Genomic DNA, 18,599 nt, shown 5'->3' with positions numbered 1-18,599 from the left:
ATGGCATCCTTGCAGTTGGGTAAGAGCACTGTAACACGCGGCAGTGGTCATGAAGTTGGTAACCAAACGATGGGGGTCGAACCGGTTTTATCCCATCATGTTTGGACTTGCGGTCGTGGGACAAGTAAAAACACTCCGTTAAACACTCAACCATCATTTCAGGAGGAGTCACCGCCTGTTACCAACGACAGAATCAAAGCGGAACCAACCACAGAGAGCCCTCGCAAGCATGGAGTAACGAAGCACACACCCGGTGGAGAACAAGGCAGCGGATCACCGGATCACACGGCTCCGGACGGCAGAGCTAGTACACTCCCTCCAAGTGAATGTTGTTCTTCACCCAATGGCCTACATCCTGAAGCGAAGGATGAGGACCCTCCAACGTTAACAACGGCAGCGTTGCCCACGGGGATTCTCTCACGGGAAAATCTTCTCATTGAAACAGCGAAGCAGCAGCGGGAGCTTCAGTGGTACAAGGACCGATGTAGGGAGCAGGAAGTTGCACTGTGCGCTGTGAATGAGAAACAAGCAGTCCTCGAAGATGCCCTCATTGGTGCTCGCATTGCAGCACTTAACGAGAAGGAACGTCGCCGTGAGTTTGTAGCCATGGCTGCAGCGCAGCGGCGTGAGGCTCGATTGGCGCTCGAACCGCAAGTCCATGCCTTACGCGTTATGGAAGGTGAACTGGGTGGATTGAGACGAGAGCTGAGGCACACTCGAAAGCTGTTAGAACAGTCTGAAAAGGAGCGCGTGGCTTTGACCGAGTGTAAAGGAGGGTACGAAGCGGAACTGGGGAAGCTGAGGAATGTAAATGAGAGAATACACGGTGAATTGAAAGTTATGCATTCGCGTTGTGCCAAGTTGGAACAGGTGAATGCGAAGAATGTTGAGGTTGTTGACGCGGAAGCTTGTGAAGTGAAGCAAAGTAAAAATACAGCCACCACCGATGTGGATGATGAGCACGGGCGGGAGGTGGATGCTACCCTGCATATAACATTTCTTCAGCTTTATGAAGAGATGGAGCGTCGCCAGCTTGAAGCAGCTGCAGTGCGAGAAGTTTTCGAGGTTTATGTGGACTACCTACACCGTATACAGAGGGAAACATGTGGAACCATGCTGTTGCTTTGTAAGCATGGAAAACAATTAGTCAACACCCTTACTCGCTCAGATGCTTCACTGAGTGATGGCGGTTGTGCTGATGACGGTGAAGTGGGGGGCAGTTGTGCATACACCACTCTCCTGCGCTGTGCGAACGAAGTCGGGAAGCAACTACAAGCAATAGAAACGGCTATTGGGGACCAACTTTTAACCGCTACACAGCAACAGCGGGATATGCAAAACTTACTACTCACTGAGCGGCGTACACATCAGGATGAGCTAAGGAATATCGAGCAAACTCTACAAACTGTGCGGCAAGGTGCCGAGGACATGAAGGAAAAACTCACTATTGCTGACTGTCGGTACAATCAACTAGCACAGGCAGTGAAGCGCCACTGCCGTCAGTTACTCTCAGTCTCGGCGAAGGGAAGTAAGAACAAATGCAAGTCAGGCAATTCAAAACAAGAACGGAAGCTGTCAGAGAATTCCGCTGAAAGAGAAGTGACCGCAGTAAGGAAAATTGGGGATTTGTTGACTATTGAGGGTAAGGGAAACAATTCTGTGTCTCCCCAGGTAGCGTCACCAGCGGAACTCTTGAATCCTGCGAAATTACTGCTAGGGGATGTTCCGTCATCAGGTGGAGAAATCGAGTCGTTGCTGGCGTTGCTGAAGACCTCACAGCAAGCAGCGTGCTGCGCTCTCGAGGATATGCGGGAGACTCTGGATTCTAACGAAGCGCATTGGCAAAAGGAACGTCAACGGCTTATTGCAGCGACTACGGAAGTGAGGCAACGACACCAGGCGACGGCAAAGCGATTCCAGGCCTCGCTGACAGCTGCGCGAGCGACAGAAGTTGATTTAGAGAAGAAACTCTCCGCTGCAGTCGTCGAACGAAAGGTTGCAGTGAAGAAAGCGGAAATAGCAGAAATGGAGCTGCAGTCCTTTGGAAAGCGACACCGGCAGTTGCAGCAGGAATTACAGGCGATGAAGGAGGATTGTGAGTTACAACGAAAAGAAGTTGGGAACCGAACTAAGGATATTGATGCGCTTAGGGAACAGCTCACGGAGCGACGTGAGGAGCACTTCGAGATGGCGGTTCTTCGTGGTCGGTGTGATGATCTGGTTCGCATCACAGATGCGCTAGAGCAGCGTGTACAGCGTGAAGAGAAAGGAAAACATGCACTGTATGAGGTTGCACGATGCTTCTGTGGTGTTTTAATTGCTGTGGTGATGCGTGTGCGGACGGTTGTGGCAGAGAGACGCGCAATGTGTCGAGCCTACGAAGCCGCTACGGAAGAGTGTCGCTCGATGATGCTGGAGCTGAGGGATACGATAAAAGATATAAAAGTGGAGGAAACTCGACGAAAAGAGAGCAAACGCTTGGCGCCATTTATCTATCACCCCTCCTTCTTCGCCGTGGCAACTGTGTCCATTGCGTGCACGCGCATGAGCCGGGCGACAAAACGTTCTCGTGGCCCTCGACGTGTATCGTTTGAACTTCATGACAGTCATGCCGATGGTCAAGACGATGATGGTGCTTCACGGCTTAGTGTGCCCGCATGCGGTAAAGTGTTCGCTCCGCCTAACAGTTTGCGCGGTGTAGTTGAAAGCGTCCCCCTTTTGTCAGAACTCTTTCGTAGACCGTTTCTCACGAATATTGTGCGGACGGTGCAAATACCCCCGTTACGCGACGTCCTCCCCATCATAGTGGGTGTATACGAGAAAAATAACACAGTTGGAAGCACTTATTTACTGCAACAGGTTATTGATATTGCGGAGGTTGACGTTGCTTCTAACGAATATCGGGCCCATTTCGCCCCCTCAATGACACCATCATGGAAGACCGACCCATCAAAATGGGTGAGGGTAGGTAAACAGCATTGTGGTAGATCCTGTAGTGGTCCCTCCAAAATGGCGCCTGCCCAACGCTTGCGTGAGGTGTTTCACTTTTTACGCCACCGCATTGACAAGCTGAAGCGCGAACAAGAAAAGCACAAGGAAGCGATGTGCGGTGCCTTGGAGGAAAATCGTCAACTTCGTGCTCAATTGGAGGAATCTCAACAAATGGCGACTTCGTTGCTACGGAAGCAGGAAGAGTATGAGCTGGAGGCTGCCGTCAGCAGCGCGGCACGCGGCGCGTGTAGAGGTGTGGATCAGCGCCTCAGTGAATTGTATGACGAACTCCACAAGGAGCGGGAGGCGCGCCGCGTCGTTGAAGAAGTTAACGCACAGTTGCGTATGCGTGAGGTGGAACTACTGGCGTCCTCTCATAAGATGCGGGACGAGGTGCGTTCACTTTCTATTGAACTCGCAGAACAGCAACAGAGTTACACCACTGATAGGTTAAACTACTCCTCTTGCAATTACAGCCATCGTCCTGCTGCTGCCGCTGAACATTCAAAGCCACTGTACCATCCTCGTTCTGTGTGCCCATCAGGGGTTGAACTCCCATATACTTCTGCGCAGTAAACTATCGGTTCTGGTGCCACGTGATCTTGGGGTTGGTGATACGGTTATGATTTTGACAATGATGTGACAAACTTTGCCTTGAAGCAAAATGTATGGATAGAGGAACCTTTTTTGCACTCTGCTTGCAGTATTGACGCACAGTAGATAACATGTTGATGAAGGGAGTTAGACAAGGAAGACGTGGTGGTGAGGTTATGAAATTCTCTGTTCACACCCGTGAGGTTAAATAATGTGTAATATTTCTTGAAAATCCTCTTTGTGTACTTTCGTTCCCGACGTTACTTGGCAGTACACTCCTTTTCGTGTTGTTTTCCTGGATTCTCCCATTTCGTTTTTCAGTTAGCGTTTCGTCCACGAGGAAAAGAGGGAACTCAAAGTTTTATAAGGTAACATTTAGTCCTTGCCGTCCTTGGATTCTTACTTTGTTCACTTCAGCGAAGTTAAATACGAGCCAAGGGATATTCATTGCAGGAGGTGGGGGAAGTGACAGCGATTGTATGCGGTACGGACTGCAAGGCCATACACAACGGTAAACTCAGTGAGCGGTATCTCTCTCTCTCTCTCGTCTTTTTTTCTTTGCTAAACGTTTTATTTTCATTCGGTATTTTTGCACTGTTAGCCACTATCGGGAGTCGTTTTTGTGTTTTGACAAGAGTTGCTCGGCCCCTTTACTTGAGCTTGCCGCCGCCTTCCCCGAGGTATAGTTCCCTTTCTCAATAATTTATTTGTGCTTTATTTTCTTTTTCTGCGTTGGGCTACCATTTCGTCATTGTTGCGTGTTGCTAGTCTGCATGGGCGACGGCAGCCATCCTGGAGGGTCCGTGTGTGCCCTGTTCGTGTGTTGTGTATGCCGCCGCAGCGTGCCGTTGGCAGGGCAAAGTACCGTCTGCACTATGAACATTCCTGGCAGCGCAAAAAGAATATATAAACACAAAAAACCCGAAATTTTATCGAGAGCGCAAACAAACACTGACGAGGATGTAAAGAGCGCAAAGGAGTGCTGCGCGGCATTCCCTGTTACTTCTCAACGTAATGAAAGGCATCAGCAGGGGAAGGTTAGGCTCCACCCAGCGGTCAGAGGATCACGCACGACAGCCACTGGTAAATATGGTGCGCTGTCGCCCTCTCCATTCACTCCATGGTCTGTAGACGGAAATAGTCGAGAGGCCAGTCAGTATACCGAGAGCGATTGCGGCGGAGCAAGCGAAGCGTCTACAACCTACGGTAATGTGAAAAAGGTAGCGATAGGGAGAGCCCAGATAACGGCGACGTTACCGGAAACCTTTGCACATCAGTATGCATGGTTTCCAAAGGAAAAAAACGACGCGTATATTTCTGATGTTTGGAGTTCAGTACAAGAGGGCAGCACAGTTCCCTCATCTGGCGCGTTAAATCCCTCTACCGCTTTGGCCTCTGCCCCTTGTAGCAACATTTTGCAGGACCGACTTCCGATACCGCTGGCGTCCCTAATACTATCAACTCCATTCCCTAGTCTTAATATTTCAACTCCCCATATAGCAGGGATTGTGGAAGCTGAGTCTCCTGGAAGGTCTGGTGGGGGAGCTGCTGATGGTGAGGCGTGTAGTCGTTCCAATGCTGCGAACCTCGAGGAATGTGACGATAGCAATGAATATTACTCTATGCCTGGCTCTCACCTTTCGTTCACATTTGCTCAAATGGGCGGAGGCCTGCAGTCAAATGAATCGCATGCTTTGAGAACCCCGTCTCCCCGACCCCAAAGAAGTGGAAATGCCCCCACGAATGTAAATGCGGAACTAAACGACGTTAGCTGCAGCAGGATTGGGTTAGCACGGACACTGACGTTAGAAAGAACAGTATCGTGCGGCACCATATCACCCCCGCCGATGACAGACGTTTACAAGGCGCTTTTAACTCAGTTCTCCGAGCGACTGATGCGGCAGGTGGTTCATGGAAGTACGACAGACCTGCCCTTATGCATTAGTTGCTGGATATCTGCACTAGCAGGACAAAAGGATGCCACAACTATTGCTATGAAAGATTTGGCAAAGCTTATGGAGGTAGCGGAGATTCCTGATGAGTTGGAAGTTCAACCGAGTGGTTACCATGTGGATAAAAGTAACTGCAAAGAGCAGCAAGATAGACAATCCGGCGTTTTCGATTTGCAGCAACAGGAGAGCCTGGAAAGGTTGAGTATTGAGGTTGACGAAGCAGAGTCGCACCTGGCACACATCTCTTGGGCACACTTGGAGGTTGCTGATGAAATGCTCCCGGACCTGAAAGCGCAACGTGAAGAAACTTCGCGGAAGATAATTGAGGTTAGTATTAGGACCACTGCATATCAAACGAAAGCGTTTTACGAGGTTGCTGAAACGGCAGCCGCCTTAGAAAAATCCATACAAAACATGTCGCAGAGCTACACCCTCGCTCGCAGCACCCGTGCGACCTCATTGGCCTTTCCAATTAACACGAAAGGCAGCATCGGAACCATAGCCCGACTACGCCTTGGGAAAGTCGCCCCAAACACCCCAAAACAGACCCAGGTCGTAGCGACCCCTGCAACAAATAAAGAGGCGGTACCAGCTATATCGGAAGACAAGGAGGATTCAAAGGATAGGTCGGATGTTTCGTGCTGTGGTGCTGGTGAATTTACCGCACTGACGACCATGCAACAACAAGTGTGCTTGCACTTCACGCGAGGTTTGCTTGACAAGCGTCAAGGCTTTGTAAGCACAACGGAGATCAACAACGCCTGTGGTTATCTTCTTCTTCTGCTCCAACACCTTATTGAATGGCACAACATTAACACCAGCAGTGTTATACTGCATCCTAATGGAGAAAGGAGCACGATTGAGTTGAAGAAGATGCGTAGCGCGCCACCGGACGCACCCAACATCACCGTTGACTTTTTCATTAAAGATAATTTTTTCTCGAGAAAGACGTTTGACAAAGCATGCTTTGGTGTTGCTTCGTGTGTCCGTGAGATTACTGTGTGGATGGGGCGGCGCCTGCAGCAGTTGCGTGAGTGTGTGGAGCGCAGCGAAAGGGGCGACCGGTCAGAAACTGCAGCCAATGCAGATACAAGAGCAGAAGTTGTGAAACATGGGTGGGTTACTCCGTCATCACCACCTTTTGCTATAAAGGGAGAGAAAGTGGGCGGTCTATCGGTACGGTATGGCGAAGTAAGCGATGGTGAATGGACCGCAGCGATGCGGAATCTGCTGGACGTTGTCCATTGGTGTGTTGTTGTTTCGTGTGAAGTGAATGATCTTCAACAGATGCTTTTTGAAAGGGATGAAAGCTCTAGCAGCTGAAAGGAGAGGTACATAAGGAAGTATGTGCACATAAATACACACACACACACACACGTATACATCAAGTTTTTTTTTTTCGTCAGCTTTGTTGGACTTCTAAGTGGTTAGAGTGTGCGTGCTGCTTCGCTCTTCTTTCTTGCTGCTTGGCCTTGCTTCCCACAAACGGAGCCACGGGTCTGCTCATGGAATGCTTTTTTACTTTTTCAATCTTCCTTTCGTTAGTTGTTAAAAATTCGATTGGTACTGTTTAACAACTCTTTCACCTTAGTTCCTCACCCCTTTAACTTCTTCAACCCTTGTTTTATATTGCTGTTGGCGTGATTATTGGCATACCTATCAACAACCAGGGGGCAAGTAAATACATAACAAAATACGTTATTATAGTGAAGGAGAGGAAGTAGTGTTACCCATTGCGACATCCGTTTAATAAGAAACGGATCAAACGAAGGATACACATATCAGGAAGGGTATATATTTTGGGGGGAACATATATATACTCATATTTGTATAGAAGGATCCAAAGATATTATTTTTGTGCTCATATTTGTGTGAAAAGGAGTGGGTAACAAATATAGGTTGTTAAAAGGAAAATATATAGCTTCATAGATCAGGTTCGTCTTTCTGTTCCGTACACCTTCACCCCCTACTGGTGTAACAGTAAGGATTCCCGGTACAGTAATAACAACAACAGGTTGGGAACAGGAGGACGAACTTTCATCGGTCGCTCACTGTGCGGAGATAAGGATTTTGGTGATTACACTCTACCTACATACATATCTGAAAAAAAAAAAACAGGGGAAACTTCAAGTAAGAACCAACTTGAAAGCACACCAGTCGCTGTAACTCATACGGATGGATCCACTAAATGCAGTTGCGCTCATTACGGCCGGCTGCGGGCAGCGGTGCGCATCTCCCGTTATGGCTTACAACAATATGATTGCGTACAGCTCGTCGGATTCAATTTATCTATATAATCCAGTAAACCACAAATCCAGCGAGATAACGTCGCGACGGTCGAGCTCGATGCAACCTGGCTCTTCCAACTACAGTGGACCCAATGCCACTGGAAATGAGAAGGTGGTTACAACATATCCTCTCTCTCGTGTCTTTTCCAATGGTGTTAGAGGAACAATAATGTCGTTCCACCTTAACGACGAGTACGTTGCATGCGTTACGAGCGATGCGCATGCAGTTGTCTGGAAGTTAACGAATTGCGAGTTACTCAACAGTAAGGCGGTGTTGGAAAGCGTCAAGGATTTCTTCAAAAGTGGAGGTGCTCCTCGGCAGGTGCTTGTTTCCGGTAAGCACCATATTTTGTTTGGCACGTCAAAAGGTTACGTGGTTTCTGCTAATATGCACGATGGGGTTACAACACACAGTGCAAAGGTTTCAGCGGACGGTGGAAGTCATAAGCATGACCATACAGCGGGAGCTGTTTGTTGCATGAGCGCGTCACCCACGCGTCCCGACGTAATTGCTGTGGGAACGTCTGGAGGCCTGTTGTGTGTGTTTTCCTTGCATCCTGTAAACGGACTAAAGCAGAGTCACGCTATAAAGCCGTTTTTGAGAACTTCTTCATCTGCAGCTGAAAAGGGGAAATCTGGTGTCACCGTTTCTGACGCAACTGGCAACGCTGGACACGGCGGTGAGGGAGACAAAGACACCTGCTCACACGCTGTTACGTCGTTAGTCTTCGACCCAAATAACATCAACCATGCTGTTGCTGGATCCTCCGAGGGGGCACTCGCGGTTGTGGATGTCACGACCGCCGCTGTTGTTCAGGTGTTTGAGGTGCATGATACACCGGTGACGTCCATTTCATTTTTACCCGCTCAGGCAGGCACATTCGTAACGACTGACGGTGAGTCCAGTAAGCTGCATGTATGGACCGTCACAAGCCGTACTCACTCTCACGTGTGGGCCCCTGTATGGACTACGACCCACCCCGAGAGTAAATGCAAAGGTCTAGAGGACTATTTTCCAAAAGCTCCAGCAGGGGACGCTATAGCTTCAGCGGTGTCTTTTGCATCAGAGCACATTGTTCTTTCTCTTAAAAACGGGAGAGTTGTCGTTTACAGCACACAGCGGCACGACATAGAGTTTCAGACACCACCTAGTCATACAGATACGTTGCACAGTTGTCGCTACGCATACCACAACAAAGATGTGCTTGCCACAACTGGTGCCGATGGCAACGTTAACATGTGGAACACGAGGCAATTGGAGCTACAATCAAGCATCTATGCTGGCACCGTTGCTGTCCAGGGCGTTGATTGGAGCCCTACAGGTAAAAATATCGCCGTTGCACTTAGCAATGGGTTAGTTATCAGTTACAATGTAAGTACGCATCGAGAGAACTGGCGCATAACACTCACGAGTAGTGGTGCTGTGTCCTGCATTGCGTGGAGCCGCGTGGAGTCGGGTAGCTGTATCGTAGCTGGATATTCCGGTAGTGTTTCTTTGCTGGCAGCGAGGGACGGAAAGGAATTACGGCGATACCGTACACCAACCGTCGTTCTTTCAGTGGATTTTGACCCGCGAAACGCCAAAAACTTCTCAGCGGCTTGTAAGGACGGCCAGGTTCTTCTGTTTCAGACTAGTGTTAACCGGGAATCGCCCACACTTGTGCTCTCGGGTCACACGGATGCCGTTACTGGCGTTGCTTATAATGGGATTTTTGGACACCTGCTGCTCAGTTGTAGCCGCGACTCGACATTGCGTCTATGGGACCTGTCCACCACAACATCCCACGCAACATCCGTAAGCGCGCGCGTGTTACGGGGCCACACCGGTCGAGTTCATGCCGTTGCATGGTGTAACGCCGCACCCTATCTCGTACTCTCAGCCGGTGCAGACTGTACCCTGCGCCTGTGGGACATCCGTACTGAAACCAATTTGTTTTCTGCGCGTTGTTCCGGTTCAGAGGTAGTGGCCCTCAGTAGTCACCCCCAGCGGCCGTTTGTGTTTGCTGCAGCGGCTAGAGACGGGGCGGTCACATTTTGGTACATGGGGCTCTTACGGCACCTGAGTTTGGAGGCATCATTAGGTACAGTGGACCGCTGCATCACGTCAGACGATACTGTCCTGATGGCTGCTCCCTCGGCAGCAACTGGGAATGCAGCACTGGTTGCAGCTGAAGTCCTGCAACATCTGTGCAAAGAGTTGAAGGATGGTAACACCACCCCCCAGAAGAGAATGGAACTGATCACAGATTTCTTCGAGTTCCCTTTTGGCGCTGCAGACATCTCGCGGATCGCCAAACTTGCAAGCAATCCAACTGATATTTCGCACGCGGAGTGTACGGTGCTTCCACACAGTCAATTGGTGGAGATTTACACGGCCCGGGCCAAGTTGGCAGTGGATAAGGCGCGCAACAAATCTGTCGTTGCCGCAGGAGAAGCGTACAAGAGTGCACGGCTGGTGGAGGCAGCTAATGGGATGCTACTTGTGGGGAAGGTGAATGAGTACTGTGACCTGATGATGGAAGCGGGGGAATGGGACAGTGCCATCAGTGCAGCGCCGCTAGTGAGTCGAGACTTTTGGCGATCAGTTTGTCTGAAGGCAGCGGAAGCAATGAAAAAGATAGGGGACATGCGAGCCGTACGTTATTTTATTATGGCGGAGGAAAGTGCGGTGGCCGCTCGGTGTGTTGCCTCGCAGTCAGAAAAGAATTTCGATGAGGCCGTGGTGTTATTAAAGACATGTCCGCAGCGAGCGGACGAACAGAAGAGCGCGGAGCCGCTGCATAACACTGCAGTTGATACAAACGGTACTTCGAGGGCTGCGTTGGAATTAATGGATGCCAGAGCAACGGTGTTTAAGAATGCCTCCAATCCCCGCATTGTAGCGGCATCTCTGCTCGCTGAGGGTGCCAACGATGACGCAGCTATGCACCTTATCCGCAGCGGGGACGTCACATTGGCGCACCTTCTTATTCATACTGTTCCATTGCAGCACTTGGCAACAATAGATGCAGGATATCGACTCTCTATGTTGCAGTCTTGTAGTCAGCAACAATGGGATACGGCACTAGTGTGTGCTACACGACAGTCAAATGTATACGATGGTCTTGCCACGGTATTAACGCTTTATCAGCACGCACTGATCAACCCCATTATGGGTATCGGCAGCGGTAAAGGTGGTATGGCTACCTCAGCGGCTAGCAAAGAAGGTGATATCAACGGCACTCAAGCAGCCCAGAAACTCACGACATTCCATGAAAAGGTCCTTAATGAATGTAAGCGTCTCCAACTCCCCCTCGACATGGCAAGCATCCAGCAAAAGCACGCCAATGATGGTCTTGCATCTGTTAATCAAGTCGCCGCCATGGTGTTGTCACCAAGTAAACCGATTGGTTCTGAAACAGGCGAGGACCTTATACAGACTATAAGCAGCTTTATCGACAACATTTTCCAGGTGGTGCTGCAAGACATAGATGGAGCTCATACTGTCTTTTATCTAAAGCAAGCATATACGGTCTCGTCTTACGTAACCCTTGTAATTCAGGGCCTTTCAACTGACTCCGCCCCACCGGCAACGCCCCCACCACCACCACCACCCGCAGCGCCAGTACCGCTAGCGATACCGTTACCGGCCGCGCCGGTGACTGCCACACCACCGGAGGCAGGAACAAAAAGACATTCGGCGGTGGCGCGCAAGTTTCTTGCACAAACCTTCCTTCTTGCTGCCCTGATGTGCGTAAAGGTTTATCGATTCCCCAAACTACTGAATCCTGCCTTTACGAAAGCCCGAGAGCTCGCTGGGAGTGACCACTCCCTCATGGGACAGCTAACCAAAGCGCAGCCACATCTTTCTGCCTATTCACCGCATTCTGTGGAAGTCGAGTGTTCAGTAGTTGGTGCAGTGCTTCCTTATCTTAACCTGACAGAGTGCACTCAATATAAATCTGCCCTGACTCTTGAACCAATTGTTGGACCGGCGATTCGGCTCGAGGATGGTGACTCCTACATTTCGCAGAGTGAGGCCCTGCAGTGGTCAATGTGTTGCGCCTTCTCACCACTCGCCACTGGTGCTCACTTGCTGCCATTGTAATTCAGCAGAAGATGTTTCCGTCTACCAGTGAAAACATAGAAATATATACACTTGTGTATTTCTCAGGGTGAGCCCGCTAGCGTAAAAAGCGTTACGAATAATAAAAGGAAGGAAATGGTGACCAACGGGTGCTCCCCTTGTACGAATAAGAGTGATGTGAAAAAAAAGCATGTAGGATTTGACTGATAGCGAAGGTGATGCGGTGGATGATCGATGTATTCGTTCCATATCACTGGTGCGGTATCTGGTTGACAGATTGTTTTGATACAGGGAGATGTGAGAAAACGTGTGACCCAGCAGCGCCTTGGAGAGCAAGAAAGGGGTAAGATGTGCAATTGGCAAAGGCGGGTGATAAGAGCAAATGTATGTGCACATATATACACATCGTACAAAAACGGGGGGAAACTGCGCTGGGTCAATGACTGATGAGAATTGAATGCAAGGGATTGGTTTTTTTGGGGGTATCATTGTTCTGGTAATCTTTCATATAATGGTGGCCCCATTTTCCCACTTAATTGTGGGGTTATAATAATTTTGTATGTTTGATTTGATGTATTACATCGTGAGTGCTGGTGTATGCACACCGTACCTCGCGAAGCGGTATTTCTACCAGTTATATTTCAACGGACAGTGATGGTTGTGTTGGTAAATGGACACCACTGTCATTGTGTACTGCACTGCGATAGAGGGAATGGGAAGGAAGAGGAAGAGGGGAGAGCACAAAGAAGAAGAGGTAGGGAAAAGAGGGTTGTGATGATGGAGGCCTGGAAGGAGAGCTACGGGTGCCGCCACCAAAGTGGTTGGTCTAATCCATGTTCTCTGTACCAGATTGTATGCCTAAAGGCCTGACGTTCGTATCTATTGGTTTCCATTATCCACTTGTGAGCAAAAATAATGGAAACTATCTTAATGTGTAGCTGTGGTGCCCATTGTGTTTTGCAGTATTACCGGGGTTGCTAATACTTCTCCGTTCCTGTTTACGCGCCTTTCTTGTTTTGTCCCTCACATTTTTACCTCTTTTTTTCGTTTCGTACTAAACAGCGAATCATGTCCCACCACGGGTCACTTCGACCATCTCTTTGTTTTCGGCTTTCGGCGGTACCATTGTTTCTCGCGTCTTCAAGTTCTGACGCATACTTCCCCTGTGCCGTGGGGGCGGTTTCCATCCCCAGTGATGTTTGTTTACACCGGCTCTCACTCTTTCAACTGAGTCCCCTTCTCGACTTTCCTTTGCTGTTATACCTACACTTCACGTTTATACTCCTGGAACACTGCAACGCGCTGTTGTTTAAAAGGGGGAAGAATAGAATGTACACATTTAAACGACCACAACAACAGCAACCGCAGCTTCAGGGGGCCAACATGGGCGTCACCGATGCGGTGGACCCTCCCGCAACGGGTGCCCCTTTTGTGGACGGAGATAACACGGCGTACCCCGCGGTGGCCGCTCAGGCTTCGCAAGAAGGTGTGGGAGAGGAGGCACAACAGCAGCAACATCAGCAACCCGCAGGATATCTATCGGAAGAGGCTACTGCTGAAGAGGCTCTTCAATATTGCCAGCAGATGGTGTTGCGTAACCCTGTCTCACCCCCACCAACGTGGAGCGGTGCACGTCAGGTGTTGCCGGCTACGGTTCCAGAGTTGCATCTCATACCCTCTGCGCCTGTACAAGCGCAGCAGCCACCGCATATAACACCATCGGCGTCTGTAGTGCTGCAACTTGACGGTGTTGTGCCGGAGGGAATGACACCAAAGGAATACGGCAGAAGTCTTGTGAAGTATATCGTTGAGCTCCTTGCCTATCAGCGGGCGACAACTGCAATAACGTCGCTGCGTTTTGTAAAGATGGGAACAGAGTTGATGCAGCTTGTTGTCACCTTTGGGCGTGATGTGAGGTTGGCAATGCGCGTCATGGAGGAGTTTACCAATGTTGGCCTTTGTGCGGGTTTTGTGTTGGAAGACGATGGGGACCTGAATAGTGGCGGCAGTTTTGGTGGCAACAAACGGGTAGTGCCACCGTGCGCTACGTTTCAAGTTACGGACTATCAATTTCTGCTTAATGGAGGACGTGGCATAACAAGCGAGGACATTGGTTCTCTCTTTCAACCGGAAACTGGAAACGGGGAAAATGATATGAATGTTATTTCCGGTTTTGAGCCTGGTGTCTTTTACGTGGCGGTAAAGAAACCGGGGACGGTGTATGAGTGGTTGTGGAACCCTTTCTGCTCGTTTCTCGTGCAATATACGCTGTTTCAGCGTTGCGGGGTGCTCATCACAATGGCAGACTGTATGGATGAGTTCTCGCAATCCAAGGGAGGCCCGCGGGTAGCGGTGGGGCGCCAAAAAGGGTCGGACGTCGGGGAGAATTCGAGGCTGCGGCGCGATGTGAAGGATGACACTGGTGAGACTAATGATTATAGCAATAATGGGGCTAAATACGAGGATGATGAGGCTGCTGACGACGACGATTACCTTGGCAAGAGCAGCGACATCGAGGAGAAGAGGGGAGGGAGGTGGGTAAGGTCTGGTAGTCCAATGTGGTCTCGCAACGCTAAGGAAGAAGTTGATATATTTGGGGGTTTGGGCACCGGGGTGAAACCACAAAAACTAAGTGAAGAGGACTTCGTCGACAATGACATCACTGAACTTCTTCAAGAGGTGAAGGCGGATGGCCAAAAAGACGTGCGCACAGCAGAGCAACAGCAGAAGCCAAGCGCACGGCACCGCAGTGGCCAGTCAGCACCGCGTGCTGAGGCGCATGCACCACCTGCCGCTGAAGTAAGCGTGCCTCATGTTGCTGCCGCTCCACCCCGTGCAACGCCAGCACCGATACCACATAGTGGGTCGCAATCATGTCCTCCTTACGGTTCATATTATGGCTATGCTGCTCCAACTGCCGCTTGGCAGCAACCGCCACCACCCCCACCACCGCGTACGGACACGCCGCCTCCCTATCAAGCAGCTGTCATGAGTAACATAAATGAAATGAAAGCACCGAAAACTGATTATCCTGAGTTAGTTGAAGAAGAAATCTCTAATGAGGATGCTGAGGAGGGAAATACCGGTGACAATAACACAACTCAACAACCACCACCTCAGATGATGTATTGGGGGTCAGGGGGAGGTCCGCCCGGGGGTGCGGCTGGCTATTATCCGCCATCGACGTACGCGCAATACGCAGCCCCACCATACGGCTACCCGATTCCTCAACATCACCATAGTCACGCCGTGCCATCCTCTATGCCTTCTATTTTGGGGCAATCAACATTTGGCAGTTTCGTTCCAACAGTTCGAGTAGAGGAGCGGGTGGCCGTGCAGGTGCAACCAATCACGATAAATGGCGCACCGTGTGTGTCTTCTATAACGGTGGATGATGTGAATAGTTTGGCTGCGAAAATTGTGGAAAGGGTGCAGTTGGCGTTCCCATTGGGGGCCTTGCAAAATGGAAACACAAACCTTTTAAATAGCGGCGAAACCACAACGCGCGTCGATGGTGAATATGAAGGTCCAATTGAGACAGCACAGGCAATGCCGTCAAACAACGAAGGTGAAGACCGCCTGCGTGATAAAGAATTGATGTTTCCTAGCATTCCTTGCGATTTCTCTGTGCCACCCTTGAGCCCTGAGGTAGAAGACATCGTTTCATTTCTGCAGCAGCACTCTGCCGACATCCGAATTATTTTAACTAGTACCAGCGAGGAATTCAATGATGGTCGGTCGCGTATTGTGGAAGCACTACTGGTGGAAAATAACGGTAGCTGCAATGATGAACAGGCGGCTTGGGACCAACAATATGCCCGACCAAAAGATGGAGAAACAATAGCTTCTGTTGAGGCAACGACCACGGCGGGTAAGCCAGCAACGGAAACTGAAGGGACTCAGCCGAAGAAGATTAAACAACTTCCAACGCTTCTACCCTACCTGCTGGCTAGCAAAGGAGCGATATCAATCCTGACAGCACTCGCCAACTGCCATGCAGCGAAGTTACTTCCCCTTCTGTGTCGCTGTATTCTTCCGTTTTTGTTAGACACAACAGTGGTGCAGTCTGTTGGTGTCGTGGCCCTCCGAAGCGACCCCACGGCAGCAAACCCCCTTGTGCTTCGCCTCTTGCGCCACTGGGCCTCTTTAGCCATGTGGTTGCACGAACACATCCAGAGCCTGGCTGGTGAGTCAGCACAAACATCACAAGCAGCAGCAATGGGTCGACTGACGTCCCAAGTAGGGAGTGCGATTGACGCGCTCCTGACAGCCATGTCGAGTGAGCAGCGAGAGAGTGTTGCAGAGTTCTTGGCAGAAACGAAGGCATTGGAAACGTTTTTTCAGTCAATGCCGGAGTGTCCTCGAAGTGGTAAGAAGGAAGAAAATTTGAAAGGAGAGGTATCGAGACAGTCCAGTTTCATGCTTTGGGATATCGAAGGTGCTGTGTACCGGTCACTACTGCGGTTGTACCTAAATGCGGACTTCTTCAACGGCGAGGAATTCGCAAACATACTGTACGCTTCAAAAACTAGCCTGACACGTGACCACTTCTATTTCATTCGTGTCGCCCTTTCGAAGAGTAATGTGAGTCCCACACTGAGCGTCGAAACCGCTCGTCTTTGCGGCGCTTTCTTGCGCCTCATGGAGTTGATGCCCCGGGATATTGGTAAGAACAAAGAGGTTGACAAAAACTCTGGTGTGCGGTGCGTATTCACTGATCACGACGCCTTGAATCTTCTTGAAGCAGCGTTGCGCGTTCAACCTTCTGAGGAGGCATACCAATCTCTTCGAAGTGCGTACTTTGCGAAACCTGCCTCCGAGGAGCGCTATGAGCAAATCGAGAAGAAGTTGTCGTCCACGGTGCTTCCTCCACCGTATCCTCAACAGCCGGCCAACATCACAACAGCCATATTGGGCACATCATCCAGTTACAATCCGCAACCGAGTTCTGATGCACAACAGCACGTTACAACAAGGCGATGGCTGCCGGAGTGGACGGCTGCAATGCGTCACTACCCGCGAACTGGTGAGCCCTTCACTCCGCTTCCGACAGGTTGGACGTCTGCAATGAGCCGTTCGTATGGGTACTACTACTTTAGGGACGGCAAAAGCCCTGCCACTTATAAACACCCGACAGATGCAACAGAGTTTATGGTAACTCCGCAAGCTTTTCTGCTGGAAGCCAGGACAGCGGTGACGTTAGACGAAGTTCTTGAGTACGCGAATCGGATGTCACAGGAGTGTAGAACTGATGATGCCTCCCGAGAACAACCTCCCATCATAACCAAGGAGGTTGCAGAGGAGTGGATTAACGACCAGCGCATTCGCCTGGAAGCCCTGGACCTGGCGGCTCTGGATCTCATGAAGGTGTCGTATCATACAGTTGGAAGCGGCGGGAGGAGGTATGGCGAGCGAAATGAACACACTGATGGGGACGGTGGCAGACGCGATCGTCGCCGCAGACATCATAGCCACCGTAGACACGGCCGGAGCAGGAGGAAACGGAGCAGAAGCAGGAGCAGGAGCAGAAGCACACGAGGCAGTAGAGAACGGCGGCATTCGGATAGGTCTCTGTCGAAGACCCTGAAGTTTAGTTCGTACCCCCCTCGTGGCCACCCTTTCCCGCACCTTCCCTATCGCTGGACTTGTAATTTGAGTGCTTCGAAGGGTCTGTATTACTTTCGTGCACCTACTGGTTCCTTAGTGTTTACTCATCCAGATACCAGGCGTGAGTATCGTGTCACACCACAAGCTTTTGCTCTTCATCATAACATTCAAGTAGCCGCCATTGCTACGACTTCTAGACGCCCCGTTGAGGAAGTTGAGCGCTGGTTGTCGGACCAGCGGAACCGTGATGAAGACATCGATACGGCAGTAGTTCGTATGATACCGATTACATATGTGTGGAGTTCATGTGACGATGAGGAGGGAGATGATGAAGGGAAAAGGTTCCACAGGGAGGAAGGTTCGTCGCGATTGCACAGAAAAGATTCAAGAAGGTGAATGAAGGGAAAGACAGTGAGCGTCAAAAAAAAAATAAGTTAAATGATGGCTTCTTGGCGAAAGAAATGAACGTACTAACTCTGGTAGTGCTGAATACAATGCCAGCACGAGCTGGATCGGAACGAACGCGCGCAAATATGTCGCTTGGGAGGTTTCTTCAGTTGGAGGCGGCGGCACTTAAGTGTCTATTATGGAAAAGGGGGGAAAGATTGGTGTATTCGGTGTATATTGGCATTTGCTTATTTCGAATTTTTATCGCCATTCATGGCGCTCTCATTTTACTACTGAAAAGGGTGGAGGAGATCTCAACACAGCGGCTGCAGGGGTTGGTTTATGTTTCTTAAGATGATATGTGCTTAACAATAACACAAACTTGCATTGTGCCGTGATGTGATGTGATGTGATGTGTTGTGTTGTGTTGTGTTGTGTTGTGTTGTACTGAAACGTGAGAGGGACACTTAAGAAATCAGTTGGTAACTTACGTGTGAATGCGACCTATTGTGAGGAATAAAACCACCAGTCAGAGAATTAATTTTTAAAAAAAATAGGAAAAAAGAGGTAAAGGAATAAACCGAAAGTGATGGATGTTAAAACAAACCAAAAGAAGGGAAGAGGAACATGCAAAATGTCATAATTTTTCTCGCTGCACTCAAGTGATATTTATATGCTTTTCTCCTCTTTTGTTCTTTTCCATTGTGGTTGAAC

At 49.9% G+C, this 18,599-nt stretch overlaps 4 protein-coding genes across 4 annotated transcripts; all 4 read left to right on the top strand.

The window, feature by feature from the left end:
- Nucleotides 1-3,567, top strand: TEOVI_000703500 (uncharacterized protein; the record flags this gene model as incomplete). The annotated part of the gene is made up of 1 exon (XM_067220667.1): nucleotides 1-3,567. One exon carries the CDS (start codon nucleotides 1-3, stop codon nucleotides 3,565-3,567), a length of 3,567 nt encoding a protein of 1,188 aa, XP_067076768.1.
- Nucleotides 3,568-4,358: 791 nt separating this feature from the next.
- On the top strand, nucleotides 4,359-6,860 carry TEOVI_000703400 (Autophagy protein Apg6, putative; the record flags this gene model as incomplete). The annotated part of the gene is made up of 1 exon (XM_067220666.1): nucleotides 4,359-6,860. One exon carries the CDS (start codon nucleotides 4,359-4,361, stop codon nucleotides 6,858-6,860), a length of 2,502 nt encoding a protein of 833 aa, XP_067076767.1.
- Nucleotides 6,861-7,712: 852 nt separating this feature from the next.
- TEOVI_000703300 (WD domain, G-beta repeat, putative) lies at nucleotides 7,713-11,912 on the top strand (the record flags this gene model as incomplete). Its single annotated transcript, XM_067220665.1, has 1 exon — nucleotides 7,713-11,912. One exon carries the CDS (start codon nucleotides 7,713-7,715, stop codon nucleotides 11,910-11,912), a length of 4,200 nt encoding a protein of 1,399 aa, XP_067076766.1.
- Nucleotides 11,913-13,220: 1,308 nt separating this feature from the next.
- On the top strand, nucleotides 13,221-17,894 carry TEOVI_000703200 (uncharacterized protein; the record flags this gene model as incomplete). The annotated part of the gene is made up of 1 exon (XM_067220664.1): nucleotides 13,221-17,894. One exon carries the CDS (start codon nucleotides 13,221-13,223, stop codon nucleotides 17,892-17,894), a length of 4,674 nt encoding a protein of 1,557 aa, XP_067076765.1.
- Between the last annotated feature and the right edge of the window lie 705 nt (nucleotides 17,895-18,599).

This window comes from Trypanosoma equiperdum (genome assembly GCF_001457755.1).
Source record: "Trypanosoma equiperdum strain OVI genome assembly, contig: ctg_1192, whole genome shotgun sequence".
Classification (NCBI taxonomy): domain Eukaryota; phylum Euglenozoa; class Kinetoplastea; order Trypanosomatida; family Trypanosomatidae; genus Trypanosoma; species Trypanosoma equiperdum.
This window is presented reverse-complemented; position numbering and strand designations above follow the sequence as displayed.